The 26,906-nt window shown below is 59.4% G+C and overlaps 13 protein-coding genes across 13 annotated transcripts; 3 read left to right on the forward strand and 10 right to left on the reverse strand.

Moving 5' to 3' along the window:
- Nucleotides 1-291: 291 nt before the first annotated feature.
- On the forward strand, nucleotides 292-2,148 carry BDZ90DRAFT_228765 (ClpP/crotonase; the record flags this gene model as incomplete). Its single annotated transcript, XM_025504835.1, has 3 exons — nucleotides 292-375; nucleotides 464-920; nucleotides 971-2,148. 3 exons carry the CDS (start codon nucleotides 292-294, stop codon nucleotides 2,146-2,148), a joined length of 1,719 nt encoding a protein of 572 aa, XP_025359134.1.
- Nucleotides 2,149-2,484: 336 nt separating this feature from the next.
- BDZ90DRAFT_98475 (hypothetical protein) lies at nucleotides 2,485-3,967 on the forward strand. Its single transcript, XM_025509992.1, has one exon. It carries the CDS (start codon nucleotides 2,820-2,822, stop codon nucleotides 3,918-3,920), a length of 1,101 nt encoding a protein of 366 aa, XP_025359135.1. The 5' UTR covers nucleotides 2,485-2,819; the 3' UTR covers nucleotides 3,921-3,967.
- A 46-nt stretch (nucleotides 3,968-4,013) lies between these two features.
- On the reverse strand, nucleotides 4,014-6,569 carry BDZ90DRAFT_282183 (FMN-linked oxidoreductase; the record flags this gene model as incomplete). The annotated part of the gene is made up of 3 exons (XM_025509439.1): nucleotides 6,108-6,569; nucleotides 4,640-6,032; nucleotides 4,014-4,538 (listed from the first exon to the last, which is right to left on the reverse strand). Exons 1-3 carry the CDS (start codon nucleotides 6,530-6,532, stop codon nucleotides 4,014-4,016), a joined length of 2,343 nt encoding a protein of 780 aa, XP_025359136.1. The 5' UTR covers nucleotides 6,533-6,569.
- Nucleotides 6,570-6,838: 269 nt separating this feature from the next.
- BDZ90DRAFT_265801 (hypothetical protein) lies at nucleotides 6,839-7,994 on the reverse strand (the record flags this gene model as incomplete). The annotated part of the gene is made up of 3 exons (XM_025508679.1): nucleotides 7,751-7,994; nucleotides 7,054-7,663; nucleotides 6,839-6,978 (listed from the first exon to the last, which is right to left on the reverse strand). Coding segments are annotated over exons 1-3 (819 nt in total), but the record flags the coding sequence as incomplete, so codon positions are not given.
- A 24-nt stretch (nucleotides 7,995-8,018) lies between these two features.
- Nucleotides 8,019-9,757, forward strand: BDZ90DRAFT_98575 (hypothetical protein). The gene is made up of 4 exons (XM_025509993.1): nucleotides 8,019-8,348; nucleotides 8,457-8,674; nucleotides 8,833-8,911; nucleotides 8,987-9,757. The coding sequence occupies exons 1-4, from the start codon at nucleotides 8,183-8,185 to the stop codon at nucleotides 9,694-9,696; spliced, it is 1,173 nt and encodes a 390-aa protein (XP_025359138.1). The 5' UTR covers nucleotides 8,019-8,182; the 3' UTR covers nucleotides 9,697-9,757.
- A 2,079-nt stretch (nucleotides 9,758-11,836) lies between these two features.
- Nucleotides 11,837-12,232, reverse strand: BDZ90DRAFT_224698 (hypothetical protein; the record flags this gene model as incomplete). The annotated part of the gene is made up of 1 exon (XM_025504630.1): nucleotides 11,837-12,232. A coding segment is annotated over one exon (396 nt), but the record flags the coding sequence as incomplete, so codon positions are not given.
- Nucleotides 12,233-12,585: 353 nt separating this feature from the next.
- BDZ90DRAFT_234811 (hypothetical protein) lies at nucleotides 12,586-13,705 on the reverse strand. Its single transcript, XM_025507153.1, has one exon. The coding sequence runs from the start codon at nucleotides 13,342-13,344 to the stop codon at nucleotides 12,643-12,645; it is 702 nt and encodes a 233-aa protein (XP_025359140.1). The 5' UTR covers nucleotides 13,345-13,705; the 3' UTR covers nucleotides 12,586-12,642.
- Nucleotides 13,706-14,153: 448 nt separating this feature from the next.
- Nucleotides 14,154-16,340, reverse strand: BDZ90DRAFT_234813 (thermostable alpha-amylase). The gene is made up of 4 exons (XM_025507154.1): nucleotides 16,173-16,340; nucleotides 15,351-16,035; nucleotides 15,098-15,274; nucleotides 14,154-15,020 (listed from the first exon to the last, which is right to left on the reverse strand). The coding sequence occupies exons 1-4, from the start codon at nucleotides 16,249-16,251 to the stop codon at nucleotides 14,372-14,374; spliced, it is 1,590 nt and encodes a 529-aa protein (XP_025359141.1). The 5' UTR covers nucleotides 16,252-16,340; the 3' UTR covers nucleotides 14,154-14,371.
- Nucleotides 16,341-16,478: 138 nt separating this feature from the next.
- On the reverse strand, nucleotides 16,479-17,200 carry BDZ90DRAFT_98709 (hypothetical protein). Its single transcript, XM_025509994.1, has one exon. It carries the CDS (start codon nucleotides 16,990-16,992, stop codon nucleotides 16,579-16,581), a length of 414 nt encoding a protein of 137 aa, XP_025359142.1. The 5' UTR covers nucleotides 16,993-17,200; the 3' UTR covers nucleotides 16,479-16,578.
- Nucleotides 17,201-17,708: 508 nt separating this feature from the next.
- On the reverse strand, nucleotides 17,709-19,074 carry BDZ90DRAFT_234815 (hypothetical protein). The gene is made up of 2 exons (XM_025507155.1): nucleotides 18,601-19,074; nucleotides 17,709-18,509 (listed from the first exon to the last, which is right to left on the reverse strand). The coding sequence occupies exons 1-2, from the start codon at nucleotides 18,997-18,999 to the stop codon at nucleotides 17,769-17,771; spliced, it is 1,140 nt and encodes a 379-aa protein (XP_025359143.1). The 5' UTR covers nucleotides 19,000-19,074; the 3' UTR covers nucleotides 17,709-17,768.
- Nucleotides 19,075-19,965: 891 nt separating this feature from the next.
- BDZ90DRAFT_210079 (LETM1-domain-containing protein) lies at nucleotides 19,966-21,780 on the reverse strand (the record flags this gene model as incomplete). The annotated part of the gene is made up of 3 exons (XM_025504065.1): nucleotides 19,966-20,358; nucleotides 20,482-20,652; nucleotides 20,752-21,780. Coding segments are annotated over 3 exons (1,593 nt in total), but the record flags the coding sequence as incomplete, so codon positions are not given.
- BDZ90DRAFT_98810 (hypothetical protein) lies at nucleotides 21,664-22,623 on the reverse strand. Its single transcript, XM_025509995.1, has 2 exons — nucleotides 21,845-22,623; nucleotides 21,664-21,778 (listed from the first exon to the last, which is right to left on the reverse strand). The coding sequence occupies exon 1, from the start codon at nucleotides 22,442-22,444 to the stop codon at nucleotides 21,845-21,847; it is 600 nt and encodes a 199-aa protein (XP_025359145.1). The 5' UTR covers nucleotides 22,445-22,623; the 3' UTR covers nucleotides 21,664-21,778.
- A 179-nt stretch (nucleotides 22,624-22,802) lies between these two features.
- On the reverse strand, nucleotides 22,803-26,872 carry BDZ90DRAFT_224704 (putative myosin I; the record flags this gene model as incomplete). The annotated part of the gene is made up of 3 exons (XM_025504631.1): nucleotides 22,803-26,214; nucleotides 26,301-26,524; nucleotides 26,618-26,872. 3 exons carry the CDS (start codon nucleotides 26,870-26,872, stop codon nucleotides 22,803-22,805), a joined length of 3,891 nt encoding a protein of 1,296 aa, XP_025359146.1.
- Nucleotides 26,873-26,906: the final 34 nt, after the last annotated feature.

Below are 26,906 nucleotides of genomic sequence, written 5' to 3' on the forward strand. Positions count from 1 at the left end.
CCACAATTGACGCTCGCACGGACTCGACTCGGCGCCTTAAGTTGCAACGTTTACCAACGCACAAACTACAATTCAGCCAGGGCAATGAGGGCCACCAGCTTGCGAGCCACACAACGCACTCTACTAGCTCCATCGCTACCCCTGCGCTTCCGCCCTAGTATCAAAGCCGCGCCCTGTACCGCCGCAAGTCACACTTCGTGTCGCACCGCAATGCCTCCCTTATCCGGCCCTGCGCGTCGATCAGCACAGCTTGCTTCTCATTTGGCACCACCACCGCCGCAACGCCGCAGCATGTCATCGGCCACTTCCAATAGCCCTGCTCCGGGTCTGCCGCAGCCCCATACTGGGGGAGGAGCGGGAGGAGATGAGCCAAAAGTGCGTGCGGGAAGCATATATGCCTGATCAATCCCTCTGCTGACCATCTCTCACGCACGCGCACTCGCACCCGCACCCGCACCCGCAGGTTCTGATAGGACAGCAGGGCGCCATCTACGAGATTGTCCTGAACCGGGAAAAGGCAATCAATGCGCTGGATAGCGAAATGATACGAGGAATAGCCGGCGCCCTCGATGAGGCCTCTCATGCCCGGAACTACTCGCTCATCCTATTACGTCCCACGCCCACTGCTCGCGGCCTCTGCTCTGGCGGCGATGTGCTCAAAGTGGTCAACATGGCCAATGCGAGCGATGCGAAAGAGAGGGAGGGGGCTCTGAGCTTCTTTAAAGAGGAATTTGAGGTCGACTGGCGAATCGCTAAGCTTTGCGAAGAGGTTACGACGGCGGGTGGGGGAAGTGAAGGAGAGGCTAGGCCGTTTGTTGCTTACATGGATGGGATCACCATGGGGGGCGGAGTTGGTTTGAGCGTTCATGCACCTTTCAGGGTGGCGACTGAGCGCACTATGTTCGCTATGCCGGAGACGGGTGCGTACGGCGCCTTTCGCACTGGCAGTGGATCTGATTCGCACTGGCAGTGGATCTGGCTGACCTGCTTCTCCCTCCACGCCGCACGCCAGGCATCGGCTACTTCCCCGACGTGGGCGTCACGCGCGTCCTCTCTCGCCTGGACGGAGCCATCGGTACCTACCTCGGTCTGACAGGCGACCGCATCACGGGAGAGGAAGCCTACCTCGTCGGCCTCGCAACGCATTACGTCCCCTCCTCCTCCCTACCTGGCCTCACCGAAGCACTCGCTGCCCTGGGCCCCGGCGCGACGGGCAGACAAGTCGCCTCGACGATCGACGATTTCACCGTCGACCCATTCGAAAATAATGCCAAGCCGGACCTCGCAGACAAGACTGCCTTCCTCGGTCAGCTCAGGGGCGTGGTAGACTACGTGTTCGGTCAGACGCGAGTGGAGGACATATTCGCCTCGCTCGAAGAGCTGTCCAACCCCACCTCACAAGCCTCCACCGAGCTCCAAGAGCACTACAACATCCCGCATTCTCCCACCATCATCTCCTGGGCACAAAAGACTCTCACCACCCTCCACAGCAAATCCCCGCGCTCCCTGAAAGTCTCCTACCAAGCCATTCGCCACGAAGCCCGCAACCTCAGCATAGACGAGTCCTTCCGCTTCGACATGCGCCTCGCCACAGCCTTCTGCGACCTCTCCCTTGGCCGAGATTTCTACGAAGGGGTACACCACGTTCTCACAAAGGACCCAGCGACCAAGAAGCGAAGAGAAGGACGCGCACCTTGGTCTCCCGGAAGTGTAGGGGAAGTAAACGACGCAGAGCTTGGCGAGAAGTTCTTTGGACCCTTGAGTAAAGCAGGACTGGCGCTCAGCCCGCCAGAGATGACTGCTATTCCGCGCGCCCCGACGGATAGGAAAACGCAGGCTGCCCAAGCTGAAATGCTCCGCGGTATCGGTCCCCTTGGTTGGGAGCCGGCGTTCAATGCCTTCCATCCCCTGCCGAGCGAGGCTGAGCTCGAGGCCCTGTTGCACGGGTCGCACCCTGCTGCGGGCAGCTTCCAGATCGACTTGGGCGAGAAGGAGGAGGCGGTCAAGGAGATCGTGGGGACGTTGCAGGGCTGGCGTAGTGGGAGGTATGGTGGTGGTGCTGGGGGAGGAGGAGGGACAGGGGAGGCGGCTTGGGGGATGGAGCGCAAGGTGAGGGATTGGGTTGAGAGGAGGGGTGCGAGGAAGTGAGGAGCAAAGCAAACGAAGTGACGCGGTGAGAGTTAAGGCCGGTTCGGCATGAGGAGGAGGAATAGAACTATCCGCGCAAGAATCGCATCGTAGTACAAGTGACACGTGGCGCCGGTACCTCTTTTCGTGGCCGAACAGCAACGCTCAGTGAAGGAGTGATGCTGCTGATGCTATTGCTGATTCCAAATATTGCCAACGACCCAAACGCAGCTACGGCTATGCCTCTTTCGTCCCTTCACCCTCTCTCGATCTTGCCGCCTATGGCACGCCGCACGTTGCACCTCGTGCGCTGCGCTTCTACTGATGCTGTGCGCAGACTCGCCGTCACCCACTTGCCTTTGTCGTCGCGACGCCTTTAGCTCGTGCCCTCTGCGCTGCGTGGGCGCAAGCACGCAAAGCAGCAACACACACGACGATGAGGTCAAACTCAGGCGCTGAAGGAGGGGATCAAATACAAGCAAGTGCCGAGTCAGGACCGTATACAAATAGGCACCCCTCAGCCCCTTGAAATCCCTTCACCTCTTCACCACTTCGATCACCACCGCCTCTTCCAAGCAACACTGTACTGGCTACAAGTGTGCTTGTCCCTTCACTCCAACAAACACGACGCAGGCTCGTCGTCGTCGTCGTCCCATCTCCCCACCCGATCACCCCTTACCAACCCTCGCAGCATGTCCTCCTATCCCAGCAAATCCCCCCACTCCTCCTCCTCCTTCTCCTCCTCCTCCTCCGCGACCTGCCTTCTCATCATCCCCCCCCGCACAGGTCTTCTCCTCCTCACCCCCCTCACCTGCCTCCTCTCCAGCCTCGCCTCCTCCCTCCTCATCCTCACCACAACCCGCCCACGCAGTGCAGCTTTGCTCCTCTCCTCCTCCTCCCCAGGGCTACGCGCCGCCCTAGGTGGTCTACTCGCGGCACATATCACCGTAGCCTCTTGTTCGGTTCTTGGGTTCGCTGGAGCCTTGACGAGAAAGGGGGTGCTGGTGAAGGTGTACGCGACGGTGTTGCATGTTCATTGGGTTGTGGGACTTGCTATTGGTTTGGGGTTCGGACTGAGATCCCTCCTCTCTCATCCGGAGCAACGTGTCGCTCGTTGTGTGACGCGACAGATTGGTCTTCTCCGGAGCCAGGACCAAGAGGGACACCCCAACATGAGTGGAACCGCGTCAGCCTCGCTGGACGACGGCATGCTGCGCGGCCTAGTCCACAAGGAATGTCACGGGAGCTTCAAGCTCTTCATCACCCTCTTCCTAGGCACCGTCGTCCTGTATCACATCGTGGCGCTCTACTTCCTCTTCGTAGCACATCGCGGTGCTGCTGAGCTGCGGCGCGCGGAGCTGGCCGGGGAGCGGAACCATGATAACATTGGGGATTATGGAGAGGAACCACACGCGTACCTGGATGAGGAGGCAAAGAGTCCACAAGTGAGGGTAATTGGAAGCGTCGGCCCGCCCGTTAATAGGCGAGGGGAGCTCGACCTAGAAGGGAGGAATGCGACGACCCTTCCTGCCATTACCCGACGGGATGGGACTCCCCCTCCTACATGGTCGAGCGTGGCCGGTGCGCCCTCTCTCGGTCCCTCAGCCAAGCAGCCTCTACCGTATCAGCAAGGTCGCTCTCTCGCGTCTATGCGTGTCCCCGAACCCGCGCCTGGCTGGCAAGGCGGTGAAGCCGCGAGTGGTAGTAGCGAGGGGAGCGACTGGACGCACGTCGGTCTCCACTCGGCGAGCACGCCGCGCGTGGCGTACAAGAGCCAGTACCCCTGGCGATAGGCTGGGGTGCTCCGCGTGTCTCTTCTCTCTCTCTCGCTGGCTCGCTCGCCACTGTACCAAATCAAATTTCCATTCCCTTTACGCCCTTCGCATCTACCCCTCCCCCTCCCCCCCCTCCCCCTCCTCGCCCGACTTCGCATAACTATTACTCTTATGCTTAGGCGTAAATCTCCACTCCTCCGGCGCCTTACCCAGAAACATCTCACTAATACGCACCCAATCCTCCACATTCCCACTCGCAAGCAAAGTCTCCAAGTCATCCCTCCCCTTGTAGGGGGGTGGTCGATCATTCATACTAGGCTGTCCACCCGGCCCGTACTCCAACAAGCCGAGAGGGATGTATCGATGCCAAAAGCTCATAGCTTCACAGACGAAGCGTCGCGTCGTGTTGACTCCCTGCGTATCGCTTCCCCAGTGGGTCAGACCGTATTGGCAGTATTGCCTTACCATGTCCAATCGCTCCCGCGAAGAGATGTCCCAGTCGCGTCGTTCTTGGATTTCGGTGAAGAGCCACGGTTTGATGAGGGCGCCTCGTGCGAGCATCTCGACGTCGACTCCTGTGGAGGAGAGGTTGGCGTAGTACTCGGATTGAGAGTAGACGTCACCGTTGCCGATGACCTGGGTGGAGTGAAGGGGTGAGAAAAAATAGAAAGAGGGGGGGGGGGGGGGGGGCACCCGATGATCGCTCCTTACGGCACGGCGCGCGCCCGCGCACTCACGGGAATAGGCTGCATCTCCTCCTCATCGGCATGTCTACTCTCCTCGTTCCACACCCTCACACTCTCCCTCAACTCGTGCGCACACTCCTTGATGTAATCCCAGTCCGCACGCTTACTGTAGCGCTGCTTGCGGGATCGCCCGTGCATCGTGACAGCCGCAGCGCCCCACTCGGTCTGGACGCGGGGCAAGATCCTCGCGTGGCTGGTCCGCTTCTCCGTAATCCCCGTACGAAGCTTGACAGTCACTGGTACCTCGCCGAGGGCCACATCCATCCCGCGTACGATGCGGCCGAGCTTGCGCGGGTGGTCCAGCAAAGCGGAACCTGCTCCCTGCTTGAAGACGAGGTCAATTGGACAGCCGCAGTTGATATCTACAAAGTCTAGCCCTTCTCCAAACTCTCGCGCCATTACTTCTGCCGTAGGCACGAGCAACTCGGGCTTGGAGCCACAGAGCTGCACGCCAAACGTCTTTTCGCCCTCCCAACGCCGCGGGAGGGACCATTCGGACTTGACCCCGTCGAGGTAGGAGGAAGCGAGGCCCATTTCCCCGCAGGTAATATCCGCGCCGTACGTCGTGCAGAGACGGCGAAAGGGGAGGTTGCCGACTGTGGTGAGTGGGGCGAGGTAGAGAGGGTGGTGATGCCAGTTGAGGCGACGCTTTTCGGAGCGACGGGTGCGGGCACGGTCCACCGAGGAGGAGGATTGAGAAGTTGCGGCATCCATCAGGCGGGACGAGGTGGAGCCGTTGGCTAGGGCGTCGAGGTCTTCCTCCTCCGCTGCGGCGGTGTGAGCGGGCGCTGCTGGCGGGTCAAGCTCTAACTTCCCCTTGCCATCCACTCCCGTCCTCTGATACTCCCTATCCTCCCGCTCCAGCGCAGCCTGGATGGCCCACGTCAGCGGCCAGGCGTCCTTCCTGTTCTGGTTCTTTTTTGCCAGCCTCAACTCCTTGAACAGGGTCGGGCGAGCATAATTGCTCTCATCGCCTAGCCTTCTAGCCATGTCGCCTTCCTCGGTCCCCCACGGCAGCGCACGGCCATTCTCTTCCCCTTCCCCTGCGACGACGTGCGAGGAGAGGAACCGGCAGCGGAACCCAAACGGACAAAAGGGGGTCGCGGGCGCTGTTGCGGACCAGAGCTGGCGCGTTGAGGTGGAGTGGTAGAGTGGGCAGGTCGTCATCGTTGCGGGTGCTTGTCGCGACCAAGTGACAAAGGGGGCTGACGTACTGTACCACTCATCGAGGTAGGCGGTGCGTTCCGCATCGCTGAGGTGGTGGAGAGAGCCGTACGACAGGGCAGGGTTTGAGGAGGAAGAGGGGAGAGAAGGGGGCGAAGGAAGGAATACGTCGCCCTCCTTGGACGCGAGGTACGCATCGATGTCGTGCGACCACTTGCAGCTGGGGGCGGGTGTCAAGATGATCGTGGGTCAGAACAGACTGCGCCTCTCGTTGCATCGCGCCGCGTGTGCTCACCTTTCTCCATTGGGACATGCGCGCCTCTCAGCAAAGGCGTTACAGACGGCGAATTCGTCCCTCATAGTATTGAATTTGCGATTCTTGTTCTGCCCTCCACCGCCCCCCGACTTGCCTGCAGCCTTGGCGGCAGCCATTTCAGCCTTCTTTGCCTTCTTTCTCGCTCCGCCCTTGAGCTTGGCGGGTGCTTCGCCGCCGTTGAGATGCCCATTCTCCTCGAGAGCTACGCTCCCATCTGCTGGCGTAGGGGATGAGGGAGAAGCGGGCCTCTTTGCCCCATTGGATGGACCGGCGGCGGGGTCCGGCCCTGTATGCGACTCGGCGGCATCATCGTCGATTGGTGCAGCTCTTTGGGCTGCCTCTCGATGGTTGTGTATAATGTACTCGGCCTTGATGGGGGCGATGCCCGGTGTATAGGTGGCCATGCTAGGCGGATCCAGTCGATGATGGTCGAAAGTCAAGAATTTCGAGGCAAAAGGTCCAAACGACTCGCCTTGGCTGCTCGCGCCCGCTTGGCTTCTCAGTCCGCCTCTGACAGAAAGTGGCCTCAGTCCGACGGGCGCTCGAGGTGGCGGCGCTCAGATCAGCATCTCTCAGCCTGTGCACTCAGCCTCAGCCTGAGCCTCATCGTCGTGATCGTATAGAGCATTGCAAAGATCGTGGCATCGCATCGTGAATCATATATATACACACCAGCGTGTTTCGCACCACTCCCTTCTACCCACTCGTGAGCTTAGGCAACTTGCCCGCCTGCACCCTCACAGCCCCAAAGACGGCCACGCCCACCAATGCCACACCCACGGCTACATGATGCGCCTGAGAGGCATTACCCTGCGCCCAAGTAGTCTGCGTTGCGCCGAGGAACAGGTTGCTTTGTGCGAGAGGATCAATTGCTGTCAGCTCTCCGCGTATCAACTGAGCGCCACGCACGCCCGCACAAACTCACAAGATGAAGAGCGGCAACAGCACATACCCGCTCAGTCGATGCCACTTCCACCACCCCTTAGCCTTGGCCTCACCACCAAGCGCTTTACCCCCACCCCACACGCTCGCAGCACCCAGCACCGCCTGAAGCCAAAGCCACACGGTCAAGGCGGCGCCTAGTACTCCGTGCCAGCTCTGCCAGTGGCCAGCCGGATGATGCAGGTAAAACATGATAGCCGACCCGACCGTAATGGCTACGAGGACTAAGATGTTCACCAGCTGATGCACTTGGAATGCAGCGCGTTTCTCCTGCGGGCGGGCCTGGCTTGTAGGTTGGAGGCCTAGAACGCTTTGCGCTAATAGTAGGAGGGTCAGGCTCTGCAGTAAAGGGTGGTAACCAAAGAGTGGCAGGCCATTGAACAAAGAGCCGGGCAATTTTTCGAAGACTAGGGTCCAGACTAGGACAAGGAATACGAGCGAGGAGGCTTGGGCGAGGAGGGCAGGTGGGGAGAGGAGGGCGTGGCGTTTGTAAGCTACCATGCTTGACGAGGTGTCGTCTGCTTGTGGCTGGTCTGGCGAGGAGGAGGAGGGGAGGAGTGGCTGCGATGCTTCGTCGTGAGAGGAGGGCATGGCTGCGTGGGTGGGTAGGTGCGTGCGTGCGTGGTGGTGATGAGAAGGAGAGGAAGACACGAGCTGACGAATACTTGCCGCCTACTTACGTCGTCTTCGTTGCCCTTGTGATCGTCTACCTCGTCGTCTTTGGTCATCCAATGGCTCTCCTCTCTCCATGGACCCACTTTCTTGCCGCTTGCCGCTCGCACGGCCTTCGCGATTTCTCAGCACCCACACGACGGCGCCTACGGCCGGACGCAGGGCGGGAGATGAAACAGGGCGGGCGACGGCAAAGGCAAAAAGAAGAGGCCGGTGCGGCGACTCCCCACGTTGAGGAGGCTGAGGGAGATTGAGCCAGCCTATCGAGATTGGAGCGAGATGCAGGCCAACGTCAAGACGAGGCGCTAGTGCGAAGGCGAACCAGAGTCACACACATCTACCCCGCACCGCATCGCAACTGCTCCAGTCAGCTCCCAGTTACTCCTTTCCCCCATCTATCTCATCTTGAGCATCAGCATCTTCACCCTTTCTGACACACAATGACGGACAGCGCCTCCCTCTACTCGACGACCGACACCCTCGTCGACGTGCCCGTCCTCGATTCGTCCCTCTCCTCCTACCAGGCCGGAGACGTAGGCCCCATCCACGTCAGCCTGTACAGTAACTACGACCGAAGCCCACCCAACGCTGAGCGTCTGACCAGAGGTGCGTGCGCGTGGTGTGCTTTTCATCGCCCAGCGCTTCGTCACTGAAAAATCCCCTCTCTCTCTCCTTATCCTCGCGGCTCGCTCGCTCCCCACCTCCCGCCCGCAGTCGGCTTCCCCTCTACTCAGACACGCGGTCAAGCCTCGACAGGACGACTGCCCAACCCCCTCTCCTCCCTGCGCAAGAGACTCCAATGCCAGATACCAGTGCGAGACGCTAGATTCGCCTGGCAGTACGCGCCAGAAGCCTCTTCGGTCGACGAGGTGGAGCAGAGGATCAAGGAGGTCCCCACCAGTAGGCGCATAGCTACACTGTGGGAGTTGCAGGTGCGTATCTGCGTGCGCGTGTGCATGCCCTTGCTCCCTCGCTCGAGTCTCGGCTGGTCTACTTCTGCCACAGCTACAAGAAATTGAGCAAAGAGAGCGGCATGGCTAACCTGCTGCTGCTGCTCCTCCTCACCCTGCTCTCCCTCGCTCGCGCACAGCTGGCCGAAGTAACCGGCATCCGTAATCGTCCCCGCCTCGCAATTATATTCGCCGCCCTCTACAAAGCCATGGATCTCCGCGAAAACTTCTCCGTCTTCCCTGCCTCCCGCGTCCTCTCCTGTCATCCCTCCCTTCGCGAAAAAGATGACGGAGGAGCAAAAGTAGGGATGCATTGGGCAAGCGTAACACTTACGGCCCCTGCGTGGTGGGTGGATCGTGGTGATGACCCCGATACGGAGCAGCAGGAGGAGGAGGAAGATCGTCGCAATGCCGAGCAGCATAGCGGGGAGGATACCCCCTCCCCTACACAAGAGGAAGTGGACGCTTTCTGGTCTCAGAACCCAACACTTCACCCTTCCCATCGCGAGACGCCTGCAGAGCTATTAGCCCGTCTCTCCCCTCCTTCACGTCACGCACAACGTACCTTGGATCGTATCATCGCCTGTCTAGAGAGACAGGGAGCCATGTTATCCAACGCGGGGTTCAGTTCACGACCATCGGCTGCTCGACGCGACCCGAGGAAGAGGCCCACTATACAGCTCATCGGGCTTTTCCCTCAATTCATGATGGCCGAGTTGAAGAGGGCAGCCAGTCGAAAGAGGGGGGCACTCAGCGCCGAGGATGCGATGTTGCTCGCTGGAGCTGGGCAAGAGGTACAGCTCCTCGTTCGTACGGATGACGAGGCTGGTGATGCTGATAGTGACAAGGTGACAGAGGCGACCAAGCACATGGCGGTGATTCTTCAAGGTTGGCAGGTGAGGTTACAGAACGAGCCTTACCTCAAGGGCACGCCGCATTGGGGTGGGATGTTGGGGGCTATGGGGGGAGGGATGGCTTTTGGTGGTATGGGAGGTGGGTTTTGAGGGCGAGGCGAGGCGAAGCGTAGAAGTGGCGAAATTGGGAATACCGAGAATTCAAGATCGTCAGTCAGCGAGCAAAAGCAAATGCGATGCAATTCTACTCGTGTGCTCATCCCGCAGCGCAATCACAGACGCGCAACCTCTCCCTCCTCCACGCCTTCAATCGCACCCAACAAGCCACCCAACCCCTCCCGTCGTTCCGCACGTCTCATCCGACCATGCTCATCCATGATCTCCCGGGGTCGTGGACCAGCGATAGCCTCCACCATTCCCTCGGGCCCACAGACCAGGATGGCCCTACTGCTGCTGCTGCTGCTGCTGCTCCTCCTCCTCCTTTTGTCCTGATCCCCCTTGATCTCCTGCCCCGCACTGCCCCGGCTCTGTAAAGCCTCCTTGATATCGCGCGCTTCAATCCGTCCAGACCTAGCCTCGAATCCGGCGATACGCTTCCTCCCTCCTCCGCTGAAAGGGAGCCAATGGCGCCAGCTTGCCTTCTGCTCCTGAATGTCCTCAAGGAATAGCTTGACGCTCAATCGATCCGGATGCCTGTTGGCGAGGGACTGGAGTTCAGGGAGGAGCAGTAGAGAGCTGGGATGCGGGCAGGCGTAGAGGAGGGTGAAGTGTGGTGATCGTGGTGATGCTGGAGTCGAGGAGGAGGTGGTGATGGTAGTGGGGGAGAGGGAGGAAGAGGAAGAGGACGGCGGGGTATTATTGAGACAAGAGGCGAGAAGCTGGTGTGCCGGTGCTATCCCTGTACCTCCTACTATCTGTGCGCGATTTGAAGTGGAAACGAAGGGGAGACGGAGGGGTGGGGCTATCATCAGACTGTGTTCGAAGGGGACGGGCAATGACATTACGCCAGCGCACGGAACAGTCCCTCGATGGAACGCACCATCAATATCTCCTTTGGCGGCTCTTCCCCCTTCCAACTCCACGTATCCAACCAACCTCTAACTTCCAGCGCGTCCATCCCTTTCACTCCCGGCCGCAACGAATGGAGATATCGCCCCATCTCTCCATCGGCGTATCGCTTGACGAGGAGCTGTACCTTCCCTCCCTCTTGAACCGCGCGGGAAGAGGGGGAAAAGAGGGGCGTGTAGGCTCGTTCGATCATGATGTCTGGTTGTTTAACGGAGAGAGAGGAGATGCGTAGCTTCGCCTGCTCCACGGAGCTGCTGCTGCTGCTGGTCGGGGTCGTGGGGAGTTGCAAGGTGAGAAGCTTGTGCTGCCCATCCCCGCTCGTTGGTGCTTCCCCGCCCTCTCGCTGCTGCGTGGTGGTGGCCAACTCGCTACCAACAAGTTTCAACGCAGTCCAGCGTTGCGGATTGATCCCCCCCTCGGACGCTTGCTCCTCCTTGAGCGCCCAGGGGTTTGGCGCGGTCCATACTGCGATGAGGGCGAGGCCGATGCTAGCTGCTCCGGTCATGTAGACCCAGGTGGGGAGGTCTGGGCGTGGGGGTGGGGGTGGAGTGGTGCTGCTGCTGCTGCTGCTACTGCTGGTGGTAGAAGTGGAAGAGGAGGCATTTGAGCCGGGCTGAGCGGAGAGGGGCGCACGTGGCGGAGGGGTGTAGGAGGAAGGAGAAGCAGGCGGGGTGGAGCGGCCAGGTCTGATTGGACCTGAACTGTTGGTGCTGTACTCTCTCGCGCTCCATGGCGATGGCCTATTTCGCAGCATCTCGCTGACCGTCGGTCTCCCCCTCGCTCCCAATGTAGCGAAGCTCCTCCTTCCCCCCGAACTGTCCACTTTGCCACCCTTGTCTTGCACCCTTATCCTCTCCCTGCTCGCCTTCCACACCTCATTATCCGCCTCTCTCTGCTCAAGCAAGGAGCTCTCCTGTTGCGAAACATTTGGGTCCTGCGTGGCAGGGGAGGAAGATGACTGATTGTTGCTCGTGGTCACGGAGATGGGGACTCGACGGGAACGTTGTTTCTGGACGTCTGAGTCGGACACTTCCGAGGTCGGGACCGCAGAGATGCCGCGGCGGGAGCGAGTACGAGTGCGAGGTTGCTCTGGCGTTGAAGCTGATGTTGAGTTAGGCTGCGCTTGCTCTTGTGACGGCGCTGCTGGCTGTGGCTCCTCTCCTCGCTGCTGCATCACCTCCTCATGTGGATGCTCAATCTGGCCCCTCTGCTGCCCCTCCAACGCCCTTTCCCTCCTCTGACCGGCCTCAATCTTCTCCTTCCTATCCCTCTCCGCAATCTCCTCCACAAGCACCTTCAACCTCTCCATCCTCCCCATATCCTCCTGCAACTCCCCCAAACTAGGCGCATCCGCCCGGGTATGACGAAGCCACATCTTCCACTGAACAGGCAACTGTTCCGCATCCCCTCCCGAGCCGGCATATTCCTCGATGGGTCGCTCAACTGCGTATTTGACTACGCGGCGGGAGCGAGTTGCATGTCGTGATGAGCTGGTGGGCTGGTGAGAGGGAGGATACTCGTAGTAGGCATTCCCGGCTAGATCGCGTCCAGCGAGGAAGCGATTGGGCCCGCCGGCTAGGTAGGAGCCTACACTGCGGAGCAAGCGGGCGAGGACCATTGGCGCGCGGAAGAGCGAGATGAGTAATGATGTTGGGGCCTTAGGCAGCGTAGAGCTGATTTCGCGTTGCGATGCTGGTCCAAGAGCGTGCAAAGGAAGTGTTGGATGCGAGGGCAAAGAATTGTCAGCGAGAGCGTCGCAGTGGAGCTCGACTCGGGTGGAGCGGAACGGGAGCACAAAAGCAGGCAGGCAAACGAAGGGGTCCACCCAGCGTCGAGGCCGGCTGTGGGCTCGCCTCGCTTCAAGCTGCCCAGCCTATCACATCGCGTGCATCCTCCTCGTAATTACTGGTAAAGAGGCTCCCTCTTCTATGCATTCATGGATGGTGAACACCTTCTCACGCTTTCCCTCGCGAGCTCATGGCGACCCTCCCCATCTCATGCAGAGGCCTCAACCCTCATCCCCATCCTTCACTCCCCTGCGCCTGCGCATCCAACCTCCCGACCATTTCTCCTTCCCGCATCGCGTACAACAATGGTATCCGAGCTCGAGTCGCTCGACCTTTCACTACGCGCCGCGCTCTGCTCCTCCGCATCCTTCCTTCGTGTCTCCTCCAGCCGCGAATAGAAAGCCGTCAGACCTGCTGCCGCTTCCTTGGGTAGATGGGTGATGGTGGAGGGGCATCGCGTGCTGGAAGGGGGGGAGGAACCTTGCCCATTTCTCGAACCGTTTTGCTCGATGGTCCTCCGCTGCTCTTCCAATTGCTGAACATCTCTAGTGGCCTGCCCTCGGGATAAATCTTGGACTATCCTCTCGACCTCTCCCATTCGCGCATCAAGTTGCTCCACCGCGTTAAGGCGATCCTTCATCCCCATCCCTTCACGCTTGAGGTCGACGATCATCCGTTCCAGCACTTGCACACGACAGCTGAATCCCATGACTTGGCCCTTGAGTCTGTCGACCATCTTCACTAGGGATGCGATGTGATGATCTTTGTCGCTGTCTATAGCGGCAGAGGACAGCTGATTGCTCTTCTCCCCGCTTTCCGAGTCTGAAGGTTGGACAGTGACGGCGGGTGGTGGCAGCGCTTGAACGCTATGCTTCATAGACGTCTCGAGTGACTCGACTTGGGGGAGGAGGGAGGAGACTTCGGACTGGGCCGCAGTTGTCATACTGGGGAACGTCTCGGTGTGTGCGGGCTCATTCTGCTGCGCCTTTACAGTTTGCAGCGCATAGCGCGTAACGTAGCAGGAGGATACACGCAGTGGATAATGGTGAGGGGGCTGGGCAGAAGGAGACGAAAGGAAAAGGAGATGGAGATGAGGATGAAGATGGGCGGCTGCGGATCGACTTGCCTTGGGCCGCAGGCAGACTATGCATGTAGCGTCAGGCACCGTCAATTGCGATTGCCCTTCACCCTTTGCCGACCGCTGGAGGTCTGCAGCAATCTACTCGGAGAGGGATCGATTCAAATTTAGCACGTTCTGGACACGAGAGCTTCATGATGGCCATGAAAGGCGCTGTCGATGGAGATTGGAGAAAAATTGGGAATGGCAGGATGGTAAAGAGCACAGAGCATGGAGCATGGAGCGAAGCGAAACCTCTACTTCCCCTCCAGAGTCTTGAGCCTCCCTTGGATACCGGCAACTCTGATATTCGCGTCGTCGACCCATCTAGTGCGCTCGCCCATGTAGGTTCCAGCTGGAGCTTCTTTGCCCTGCAGCTTCTTTGCCCTTGAGTCCTTGAATCGCGGCCTCAAGCGACGCTACTTTGGTCTCGAGGTTTTCCACCTTCACCTTCTGACCCGGATGCTGTTCGCCACCATTCAGGGCTGCATGAAGAAGACGTACGAGTTCGATGGCCAGCTTGTTGTCAGTCATGACTTTGCTGTCCGGCGCTGATCGTGGATCGTGTCAGCATTCGTCTCAAAGGGATGCACTTGAGTGCAGGCGCTCACTGCTGGATCAACTTGAGCTCGACTCTGGGCTGTGGTAGCAAGATGATATGTGTGGTCGGATGTCACGAGTCTTCAGAGCGAACGTATGACTAAATTCCCTAGCTGATCATCAACAGTGACGGACACAAGTCTGCGACCGCACCACTGACGGGCCGAGCCGTCTCTGATCCAAATCCGCTCTCTATTGCGGCTCCAGATGGCCAACTACTCTATTCTACACACCTCGCCGCCGCCTGCCAAGCTCACTTCCCAATCTCACTCCTCAGCTTGGCGTCCTTCGGCACCCACACTCCAACGCTATGCGCGGGGCTACGAAACTCGGCCCACCCCTCGTCATTCACCTTGACGCTCGCCCCCTCCCCGAGCCACCCAATCGCATCAACCCACTCCGTCCCCTTATATCTCTGCCCCACCTCCATCCACTTCTTGCCCTCCTCCTCCCCGACACACAGCACCACCGCCATCCCATCGTGCTGCTCGCTCCCACCGCGCGTCCAACCTACACAGCTTGGGTGATCCCAATAATCGCGCTGCTCCCCAAAGGCAAAGTACCTGCGGACTTGCAGGAATTTCGCGAGATCGGACATGGGTGGAGTGGAGATGGAGGCCCCGTCCTCGGAATGGCACCCGTCGAGGTCACCGAGGAAGATGCAAGGGTAACCGGATTGGCGGAACAGGATGATGCTGTACGCCAGAGGCATGAAGTCGGGAGCAACGACGGACTCGAGTGCCTGGCCCTTTTGGGTGTCGTGGTTCGTTACGAGAGTGACGGCGTCGATTGGACGGGCTTGGACGATTGTACCGTCGAAGACCTTGCGCAGGTCGTAATCCTTGCCGGCGTTGCCCGCTTCGACGAGGTTGTAGTGCAGAGGGGCGTCGAATAGGGAGAATCTGGTGTGCGAGCGAGAGAGGGGCACGCTTGCTCGTCAGTCGCTATCACCTGAATGAATTGGCTCCGCTGCACGCACTGCTCGTCGCCAAACTTCTCCAGGTACTCGAGGCAAGCTTCCGTCTTGTCTGCCCAGAACTCGCCAACGCCAAACATGATGGGGCCTTCGCTCTCGTCGAGCTTGGGCTTGCCTTGCTCCTCGCGCAACTTGCGGGCTTCATCGCGGATGGCCGAGACGAAGTCGTGGATAAATTCTCTGCGGCAGCGAGAAGGGGCAGGGCGTTGGAGAGAGTGAGAGGCGAGGACGCTGAGCGTGAGGTCGCGGAACGCACCGGCTGATGTGTTTTACGGCGTCGAATCGCCAGCCTGACATAGGGAATGTGCGGATCATCCACTTTCCCCAATCAATGATATCCTTGGCAACATCGGGATGGGCATGATCCACATCCGCTCCCATCAAATAATCGTACCCTCCCTTCTCCTGATCCACATCATCCGCAAAGCTCTTGTTCTTGCCCAAGATGCGGAATACGCCCTTGTCCCCCGTCTTCTGATCATAGTCGACTCCAGTGAAATGGTTGAAGTTGTACTTGAAGTCCGAGTACTTTCCACCACGACCAGGGAAATCGAAACCCGTCCAACCTTCGATGTCCCTCTCCTCTCCAATGGGCTTGGTACGATCATTGTCGTCCACCTGCTGTACGCGAAACGTCTCTGTGCGATTCGCCCCAAGCTTGTGGTTGAGCACAGCGTCCATGTAGCATGCGATGCCATTCTTGCGCAATTCCCGCATGGCTGCCTCAAGCTGAGCGCGAGTGCCGTACTTGGTGCGAGGGTCTTCGCCTTCTACGCGGGAGAACTCGCCAATGTCCCACAGATCGCTGATACCGTAGCCTACGTCGTCTGGTCCTGAGCCCTTGGTTGCGGGAGGGAGCCAGACGGCCGTTATGCCTAGCGAGGCGAAGCGGGGCGCTTGAGAGGCGAGCCATTCCCAGTGTGTACCGCCGCCGGGAGTGTCTGTGTGCGTGCGCGGGTGGGAGGAAGAGGCGAATAGGGAGTGGTTGGTAATGAGAAGCAGGAGGGAGGGAGATAAGAAGATGAGCGCGCAACTCTGCATAGTTAAAGCTCTCGTGGGTCTTCGCCGCCGTACTCACACCACTCGAAAGCCTGCAACATCGTACAATTGCGTTCCTGATCATCAAGGGCTGAGTGCTTGTCGGCTGCGTGCGCCATGATTACGAGCGAAGAGGGCAAGGGGGTTTGAGAGGAAAGGGAGGGAAGAACGGGGACGCCAACCGCAAAGGGTCCAGCGAGGCGAGGCGAGGCGAGGACGAGAGCGGCTGTGTTGGTTGGGGGACTCCGATGCACGAGCCAAGCTGCATGAGCGCCACGCGATTTGAATCGAGGGTCGAGAGAGCCGAGAAGGCCTTGCAATGCCTCCTGCTCTTCGACGACTTTACGAGGTGGGGATGTGAATTCGTTGTGAGCGACAAGATGTGAAATGTTGAGGTGAACACAGAAGACAATAAATCCAGGCGCGCTTGAGAAGCTCAGCTACCATCATCGTCCACTTCCTCCCTCGCTGTTAACATCACGCCTCACCCGCTTCTTCCGTCTCTCCCTTTCCTCCTCATCTACATCTCCCTCGTAGTCCTTGCCTGTCTTCCCCGCCACACGATCCTGCTGCGAGCTCCCTTGCACCCACTCAGCCTGAAATTCCTCAATACTGTTCCTAACACTCTCGCCGTGTTCCGAGATAGATTTGGGCCACGGACTTGCGGCTGCTTCATCTTCTTCTTTGTCGACATCATCGTCGTCGTCGATGGGCAGCCGTGACCCTCCCTGATAAGCTTTTCGGCTCGCCTCTTGCTTACCCGCCCCCAAATTAGCCATGTCTTCCTGGCTCGCTGCCTTCTCGCGAAGGCTGGATCCAATGTCCTCCTGCGGTTGCTCCGCGGACATGCTGTCCCGCATCGCCTTCTGCGACTCGGCGCGAGGTCGCGTCACTTCGGCCACTGCGGGGTAGCCGATTGATCAGATCACAGTGTCAGCTCTCGTCTTCGACGCCAGAAAAGGAGAGCAGATGAATAAAGGCGCTTCACTCACCAAATTTGCGCATACTGGCAGGCGTGCACGCCCAGTCGGCCCATTTCGTTGGGCCCATGTCGCTCGATGTGTCGCCGACTTGGCCATCGTTGACGTCGAAGATGGATCGTGCGACTGGTGGCTGCTGAGGGGAGGATGCGGGAAGACGGACCTCGCCCCGAGCAGCAGCAGCAGCAACAGCAGCTGAAGCTGTGGCTAAGGCAGAGGTGGGGGGCACTGCTGCTGCTTCTGCTGCTGCTGCTGCTGCTGCTGCTGCTGCTCGGTGTGCTCGTCACTGCTCATCGACTACGAGGCAACGAGGGATCTGGTTGCTGGATGTGATGGGATAGGTTGAAGATGAAGATAAGAGTGAGTGAGCTGCGGTGAGGTGAGATGCTCATGCTGTCGTCGTCGGTTCGCGATGAGCGAGCGGGCGGGTACCTGAATGAGTGAGCGAGCAACACGACGATGACAATGAGCCTGAAATGGTGCAATCGGCACATCTCCTTCCTTCATCTCAAAGGCCGCGATAGCGCGCTTTGCCCATCCTCGTTGCTCCGATAGAGACACTTGAGCTCCTCACAATCACTACCACGAGCACGCCCGCACCACTTCGCATTGCTGATCAGTGAATTCGTATTACTCCCCTGCCCTCCCGACGCTCATCATCCAGCCAACATCTTCGGCCTACCCCCCAGCATAATCTCCCCTTCAACTGCCCTCCTATTCACTCCCACCCTCTTCAACAAACCCAAATACCCTTCCTCGCCCTTCTCCCTCCTCCAATACTTGAGCAACCTCGCCCGCTTGAAAGTCAATAGTCCCATACTACGTCGCGTCACCTCGTCTTTTCTGAATTGCGGTTGCGAGAGATGCTCGTGCAACATGTGCAGCCGATAAGTCAGGATAGCCACTTGAGTCTCAACGCTACCCGTGTTGTTCCCGCCACCAAAGTGCGAGATGATGCGACGCTTGTTCTCCAGGTCGATGCCCTTTGCAGAGGCGTTTCGTAGGTCGAGGACACGCGAGAGGACAGAAGCGCTCTGTGCCTCTTGTTGTTGGAGGGCCTCAAACTCTCTCTGCACCTGTTCCGCCAGAGGAAGGCTGTCCATCTCTTCTTCTCCCGCTCTGTATTTCGCACTGCCACTCCTCGGCCCACTGCCCGCCTCAGCGTCGGCCAATGTGTCGAGGACGCGATCTTTTGCCACTACGTCGGGGAGGTCCTTGAAGAGGACCTCGCGCTCGTCGTCGCCCATGCCGAAGTTGAGGCGCAATGGCCCGCCAAGGCTGAGCTGTCTCTGTTGCTCCTCGGGGGTACCGAGCGCGCCAGCCGTGGTCGACGGGGTCAAATTGCCACGACGGTCCTCTGTCAGACCCCAGGCATCGGATTTGCTCAGGAGGATGGACTGTTGGTGCGAGAAGAGAGGCAGGAAGATGGGGGTTTGGGCGTTTAGTCTTACTCTGCTTCGAGCCAGATGGAGCACTGCGCCTACCCACCTTGAGCTCACATCCCTCCCACAACGCCTCATCATTCACTCCTGCCTCTCTGCTATTCCCCACCCTATAACCCAGTACCGGGTCCGGACGAGTCTCTTCCGCCAGCTGACGGCGCAAGGCACGTTTCTCCAGGTTGAGCTTCTTTCGCTGCTCTCCTGCGCGTTTTTGCGCCTTGGTGAAATGTTGTGCCGGGGCTTTGCGAGTGCGAGCTTGCGCTTGGGTTGCGTAGCTGTGAGAAGAGGAGGAGGGGATGGGGCAGGAGGAGGAAGAAGAGGAGGAGGAGGAGGCGACGGAGGATGAGAGGGAGGAAGATGCCAGAGTAAGGCAGAGAGACTCGACGACTGTTCCTGCGCGAGCGGTGGGAGTGACCGCCCGTCTGCCGAGGGCTACGAATGCCATGCTGTCTTCAACCTTGACTTTGTTGCTCGCTCTTGGTCGGAAGGAGTGACAACTTGGTAACGAGGAAGCTTCGTCATTTGGCCTCAACGACTCACTCTCCCTCTCTCTCATCTCTCTGTCCGCCCTCGCCCTTGGCCCGACTTGCGCGGCTCACCCGACGAGCCCGCTTCCTCCTCCTCTCTGGCTCCGCTCCGTTTCTTCACTCAGCCAGCCCGCCCGCCCGCTCGCTCGCTCAAAAGTCCACCTCGTCACTGCGCCCCGTCTTACTTCCCTTTTTTTCCTTTGATCAAAAAAAGTAAACCGTGAGTACCCCCCTACCCTCACCCTTCACCGCACGACTCCCTCAATCCAGCCTGCTGACCTCGATCATCCTACCTGCTCCCCTTTCTCCCTCGCAGCGACCAGCCACACCTTCCTACCGCCATACTCCACGGCAGGAACGTGCCAAGGCCTCCTCCCCTCAAAAGGGGTGCGGGGCCGTGGTTGGGGAGAAGGATGTGATATCTTCACGCTGATATAGGAAGCTGGCCGTCCGAACGAAGAGGGACGTGTACGGTGCTGATGATGCGTGGGACATGCCGACCGAAGAGAGCGGAGGGGGAGCTCTCCAAGTGATGGGGAGGAAAGAGAAAGCAGGCCGTATTGGAGATGAGAGCAATCATACCATGCAATTCTTGCGTTTACGCTGCGAGGCTGCGCGTGCTTGTGATGCTTTCGTTGCATTGAAATGAGTGTGGGAGAGGTGTGATACAGCTATTTGTCTGTCTGCCTTCGTAGGCGTCTAATGAATCCCACATCTACGTCCTCGCCCCTACCCCGTCTTCACTCTTCCTTGACAATATCCTCCCTCCTCAACTTCTTCTCACCATCTTCCCCCTTCTTCTCCCCCTCTGACTTCGTACTCCCCACCTCCTTCGACGCCTCACCACCACCCCCTTCCCTTCGCTCCCCGCGCATCTCCTTGCCCAACTTCCTCCCCTGCCCAGCAATATCCCTAATCGAGTCCTCCCTCACGATGCCCAATCCACTCTCCTGCTTCGCAAGAGCAACAACCTCCTGCAATGGGATCAGCCCATCCTTGTCCTTATCCATCGAGTCGACCAATCGCTCCAGAACCTCCTCGTCCGGCCTGTGCTTGATCAAACGCAGGGCCGCTTCGACGTCTTCGACGCTGATCTTGCCAGAGGCAGAGGCCTCGATGATGTGCATCTTGGAGCCGACCTCCTCCTCGTACGCGAGGAGCTGAGAGTCGATCTTCTCCAGCATGCCGCGAACCCTTTTTGCCAGGGAGCGGGAGACGGCCGATTGGTTGACGGGCTGCTGTTGTTGCGCCTCGCCGTCCTCCGGCGAAGACGCTTGCTGCTGCTGTTGTTGTTGCTGCTGCTGCTGCTGCTGCTGCTGCTTGCCGTCTTCGGCCGCGACCTGGCTGGCAGTCTCGGCGCTCACCTGCTGCGGCTCCTCCTCGCCGGGAGTGGCGGATACTTCCTTGATCAGGGCGGCGAGCTCCTCGCGCTCCTTCTCTACGGAGGATTTGGCACTTAGCAGGCTGAGAGCCTCTCCAAGCTCAGTCAGCTGCTCGTTGGTCATCCTCAGCTCCTCCGACTCTGCACTCTTTTCGGCCTTCTTCTCCCCATCAGCAGCGGACCCTTCCTGCTGTTCAGGCTTGGTCGCCTTCTCTCCCGCGCTTACCTCACCCTTGGGCAGAAGTACCCGCGCATCCTCCTCCTCGCGGGCCAATCGCGCTTCCTCGACCTCCTTCTTCCTCTGCCTCTCCACACGTCGCGCTTCCTCCTCCGCGGCCTCCTGCTCTGCCTCATCCTCAATCAACTCCTCCTGCTGCTGCAGCACCTCCAACCTCTGCTTATTCGTCGCACTATCCTTGCTGACATTCAGCTCCGCCTCATTGATCAAGTTGTCCGGTAGCGAGGAAAGGGTGAGCTCCAAACTCTTCATCTGCGAAGCGGCATTCTCCTCTCCGGAGGGAACGTAGTTGAATGCTTTACTCAAGATCAGCAGAGTGCCGCTGATACGCTGAGTGATGTGCAGCTCGATCCATTGGCGAAGCTCGTCGCGCAGCCTGTCCTCGCCGAGGTTGAGCGTCTGAATACCTCGGGAGCCACAGGCGCTCTGCAGCTCGTGCTGGGTGAGCTTGTCGAGCCCCTCGTGCTGAATGACGATATCGTCGCGCCTGATCCTTCCCAGCTTCGTTCTGATCTGGTAGCGGAGGTAGTTGTCCGTGCCAAAGGCATTGATCTGCATGTAGCGACACATGCTGACCAGCTGAGGGCGCGTCAGGTTGTCCAGCGTCAAGTCATCGTCGAAGAGCTTTGCCACTTTCACAATGTCCGAGTCGCTAGGTTGTTCTCCCGTTGCTCGGACCTTGCGAAAGAACTCTTTGAACTCATCGCTCGTCTTTACCTGCTCCGTCGCCTGTATGCCGCCCTCCCTGATGGTGCCCTGGAGGAACTTGGCCATCTCCAGTCGCACCTTAATGAGGCCGCGACGCTTCGTCTCGACGGCGAATTTGGACTCGAAGGTCGAGGGTAGCATGTTGGGGAAGATCTTGATCGCTACGGGGAGGAGGAGCTCACCAAAGGGGACGATGATGAAGGGTGCAAAGGGGATGAGGCGGAGAAGGTCTGCAAAAGTGCGCTTCAGTTGGCGATGCTCTCGGCGGGTGAGGCTGTATCCGAGAAGGAGGCGGCGAAGCAGTCTTGAACTGATGCGGATCTCCTTGCCTAGCAACTTGGTGCCGTGCCAGTAGTGTTGGGCTTCCTCTCTGTGAGCAGAGCAAAATCATGGTCAGCTTCACGCCACGCTCGATCTCTCGCCGCGCCACTGCCACTCACTTCACCTTCTCCCACACCCTCTTAACGACGCCCATCTCTCTCAGCCTCTTCTCCTCAGCCTCCTGCTTTGCCTTTTCAATAGCTTGCTTCTCCGCCAGCTGGGACAATGCCACGCTCTCCTGGTTATGGGCTGCTCCACGCTCTCCACCTGGAGTGAGGGAGACGGGCGTGACGCGGGTAATGTCCGACGTGGCCGGTGGTGACGAGGTGGAGGATGATGAGGGTGTGGGGCGGGCTGATTGGTAGACTGGAGGGGAAGGCGAGGAGGACGAGGCCTTGCCGCTAGATGATGAAGGGGGTGGCATCCCCTCACTCGAGCTATGCTGCTGTTGCTGCTGTTCCGTATGCAGTCGACGAGCAATCAGGGCGCCAGGATGCATCGGTGAGGCAGACGCCGCAGCAGTCCATCTCTTACGAGTCTGTGGCGACGAGCTGGCCGGCCTAGCCACAGCGGCTGCTGCGCTGCTCGACAAGAGGCGCACGAGGCTACGCTGCTCAGCTCTTCGCAGGCCGGCGAGCATGGGCAGGCCCGCCACACCTGCGCTCGTTGAGCTGGGCAGGTGGTGGAGCATAGACTGTTGCTGCCAAGGTGGCATCGCGGTGGACGGAGAGATGAGGAGGTCAGACGTTGATGGAGAACAGAGAGATGACGAGGATAGAAGGGACCAGGAACCAGGAATGAGGGTACACCGCACCGCACCGCACCGCAACTGCGCTTCTCGACTCGCACTTGGCCGCCGCCGACGACGCCGGACTGAGCGGCCGAGGTTGGCCTGACCTCGACTTCGTGCCCTGACCCCCGACGAGACCGGTGCGCGGGCCGCGGGCCAATCCAAAGCATGCGCACGAGCCTACGCTCTAAGCTCACGCCTCTCCATCACACTCTCGTATTTACATGGTCATTCCATTCAAGACACGATCCTGCATCTTCCACGTCTAGCGCTCAACCTCTTCTCACCTTCTTGGCGGTGGAGGCGGCTTCCCATTCGCGGCCCCAGCTCCCGGCTTAGGCGCAACAGGCGGCGGGGTCCCTCTTGCTGGCGTGCCGTTCCCACTTCCTCCCCCTCCCTCGCTGGCCTCCCTCTCCGCCTTCTTCCTAGCCAAAATAGCCGCCAATCCACCCTCCGTAGCCATCCCTGGCATCACGGCAACGGGCGCTGCTCCACTGTCCGCCATGACGCTGGTGGGCCGTTCAGAGGGTTTCGTGGATGCAGAGGAGGGCTTGGGTGCCACAGCCGGCTTGGGTTTGGGGGCGCCGAACCCTGCGCTCGCCCCTGCTCCTCCTCCAATGGCAGGCGCGGGCTTCGGCTTCGCTGTTGCGGATGGTGGGGTTGCGGCTCCCCCTCCGCCTACTTTTGGCGGGGCAGGCGGTGTCCTCTTGGCCGCCGGCGGGGGAGGGGCAGCTGCTGCGGGCTTAGGCTTGGGCGGAACCAGCTCCAAATACGTGGATGGGGCCCAGCCCAACGTCCCATTCTTGCTGACCATCCACCACCCACCACCCTCGTCCTTCTCCGTCACCTCAACCTGCTCGCCGGCCGTGAGAGCCATCTCACCCTCGTTGGAAGTCGCAAAGTCGTAGAGGGCCTTGTACATTGGCTTCTCAGGCGCGGCAGGCGGTGCGGCTGGACGTGGCGGTGGTGGGGCTGCGGATGTGCGCTTGGCTGCCGAGGAGGGCGCGGCAATGGGCTTGGCCGCTCCGTTCGTTGAAGCTGCAACCGGTGCAGGGGCGGGCTTCGTCGTGGTCGCCCCGGGCAACGCGGCAGCCTTCGTCGTCCTATTCCCCACGGGCGCCCTCTTAGGGGCCTGCTTGCCCGGCCCACCAGGCCTGAGCAGCTTGCCCTGCGTGATCGGTCGCACCAAACCGGGCTTCTTCTTCGGTGCTGGCCTTGACTGGCTGGTGGGCGCCTCCCCGCTAGGCACGCTAACAGTCGAGGACTTGTACACATCATCCCGCGGAATGGCCTCGTCCTTCTTGAAAGTGATCGTGGCCATCTTGTCCTTCTTCTTTTTGTACTGCAGCGCATTATCCACGCGCAAGCTGATAGCCCCGTTCGAGCGCTGCAGGAGATGAACGACCAACTCCGTCTTGAAGTAGCAGTGGAAGACGGGGTCCCCCTCCTCTGAGCTTCCCCCGACGTTCAGGATGACCCAATCGTCACGCAGCGCCGATAAGCCGACCGTCTGGATGGAGGCGAGGGGCATTTTCCTCTCTACCATCGTCTGGACCTGCTTGTTGACCATCTGCGTCACGATGATGTACACGGCCTTGTCGCTTAGAATGAGGAAGCGCGGACTGGGCTTGCTGGAGCGACCCAACCGCGAAACGAGTAGTTCGATGCGAGAGCTGAACGCCACGCTCTCACCCGGACCCAACTGAGCCACTCGACGGAGCATCTCCCCTTCCGCTGAGCCGCTCTGCCCGTTGACGTCGAGGTAGTCACCTAGGAAGCGGCGCGACCCAAGCAAAGAGTAGCGCCTTCGCTCCTTGCGTCCCGCCAGGACGTCGTGGCCATACTGACGCAGCTGTGCGTAGGCGATTCCCTTCTTCTCCCTCATCCACATCCCCTGAATGCGGCGCGCGCTCTCATCCTTGTACCTCAGGTAAGCCCTATACGCCCGCTGAATTCGCGTAGCCATATTGTGCCAGTAGCGATCGCGCATTGTCTCGAGAGCGAAGATGGTTTCCGGCGCCTTGACGAAGGCTTTTGTTGCCCCTAGCTGCCACTCCTCCTTTGGGATGCCAGTGTCGGTGAAGATGCGCTCGCACGCTGAGCGGCTGTCACCCTGCCAGGTGTATTCGCCGGCATAGCTGGTGTGCGGGCTCAACAGGTAGAAGCGCTGTACCACTCGATCGAAGGTATTTCGGTACGCAAATCCGGCGCGACGCACTCGCACGTTCTCCTGCAAGCCGAGGTACTTGACCTGATGCGTGCAGGCGGAATTGTCGTACTCTGTGCTGCTCTTGTTCTCGTTGGGCTTGATGCAGCGAATGTACGAGGGTTGCGCCTTCATGAGCGTGTCCACCAGCGCATTGGCACTCGTCTTGATGCGATCACCCGCAGTGGGCGGGCGCTTCTTACTGTCGGGGTCTGGTCGGTCCGGGAAAAGAGTATGGAGGAACTGGTTGGAGGACGAGTCAACGAGATTGAGGATGTCCTTCAGAAGGGCGTCCTTGTTCTTCTCCGTCATTCCGGCTACCGTGTACATGACATCACCGGCGTAGTGCTTGACGAGGAACTTGGAGCCTCGCGAGTCGAAATGCGGATTGGAGCTGAGCGAGCCCAGTCGTTGAACAAAGGAGTTGTCCGCGGCACTGGGATCGGCGTGTGCCGTCGCACAAGCATCATTCAAAGCCGCAAAGACGCCCGGTGGCCGCTTCTCCTCGATCAAGTCGCAGACAACCTTGTTGTTGAAGTACTGGATCGGGGTCCACTTGATCCCCTCATCCTCGTACTCCTGCTGCTCCTGCTGGAGGGTGAGGCGAATAAAGATCTGCTGAAGCTTCTCGTTCACAAAATTGATGCAGAGCTGCTCGAAGCTGTTGTGGTCAAAGATCTCGAAGCCGTAGATATCCAGCACCCCAAGCGTATTACTCGCCGCGGCCTTCGCTTGCATGGAGATGTTGACGCGCTGGATGATCCACTCGAAGAGGTTGTTGTAGATGGCCTTTGCAAGGGCGTCTCGTACGGAAGAGGCTTGAGCGACGTTGAGCGGGACCTCGTAGACGGATCCTCGACGACCACCTCGCTGCGTCTCCATTACGCGCTGAGTGAGAGCCTTCTTGATCGAGTCGGAGTCGACTTCCAAGAGGTAGGCGAGGAAGTCGGTCACTCCTTCATCGGCAATGGCTGCGTTCTCGTCCTTGTCCAGCGCAAAGGTGATGTTGCCGCACCAGAGGATCGCAGCGACCATGCGCCAAATGTTATCCTGCTCTGCGGCAGACAACCCAATGACGTTCATTGCGTCGCACGTCTCCTTGAAGTCGGCGACATCGTTGATCCCGGCCACGTCCAAGCACTGATTGGTGTAAGCATACGCTTCCGGTCCCTGCACTCCCAGTGTATCCCTCTGCTCGGGACTCGCGCCCTTTGCCAGTTGGTAGAAGATGTGGAAGTTGCGCTCGTCCCTCCCCTGTGCTGCGACGCGGTTCTTCTCGAGCAGAAAGCTGGTGATCGTGCAGCCTACAGGTTGGCCATGTGCGTCGAAGGCGATCTCGAGGTACTTGCCGAATCGCGACGAGTTGTTGTTTCGGATCGTCTTTGCGTTTCCGAAGGACTCAAGGAGCGGGTTCGTAGCCAGGACCATGTCGTTTACTGCCTGCGCTGATCCCGTCGATCCGGAGACTGCTGCGACGAATTGCATGATCCTGGGCATGACGCCGATAAGCAAGTCAGCTTGACCCTTCGCATTACTACCCCAATACGGCTATCATATCGTGCTGCGCATGCTCACTTCTTGGCATTCTCTGTCTTGCCCGCACCACTCTCTCCCGAGATGATGACACACTGGTTCTGTCCATAGTCAGTCATATTCTTCCACGCCCCCTCTGCAATCGCATACACATGCGGGGTCATCTCCAGTCGGTTCTTGCCCTGGTAAGAGCGCAGCACGTCCTCGGTGTAGATGCCCAGATCGCGAAAAGGGTTAACAGAGATAAGTACGTTGCCGATGTACGTCTGCGCAGCGCCCGCCCGAGCCCAGGAAAGAAGAGTTAGCATTTCTCTGCGATGATGATGACGAGGTTTGCGGAGCGGCACGGTGATGCTCACATAAATCTCCCCATTCTTGAATCTCTTCTGCAAATTCTCCACGATGGCCTCGTTGGACACTTTACTGAGCAGCGTCATGTCGGACACTCCCGCCTGAGGCTTCTTCATGACATCCGACCAGTCGGCCTTCTGGATCCCACCGGGTGGCGCCCCCTTCTTGGGTGGAGCGGATTTGCTCTTGTTGCCTCCACCACCGCCCGTGAGGGCGCCGAGTGCCCCTTTCTTGCCTCCGCCGGCCTTCTTTGAGATGGCCATGGTGAGAGAGGCGGGGCGTGAGAGGAGGAGGACG

Source organism: Jaminaea rosea, assembly GCF_003144245.1.
Source record: "Jaminaea rosea strain MCA 5214 unplaced genomic scaffold BDZ90scaffold_19, whole genome shotgun sequence".
In the NCBI taxonomy this organism is placed as follows: Eukaryota; Fungi; Basidiomycota; class Exobasidiomycetes; order Microstromatales; genus Jaminaea; species Jaminaea rosea.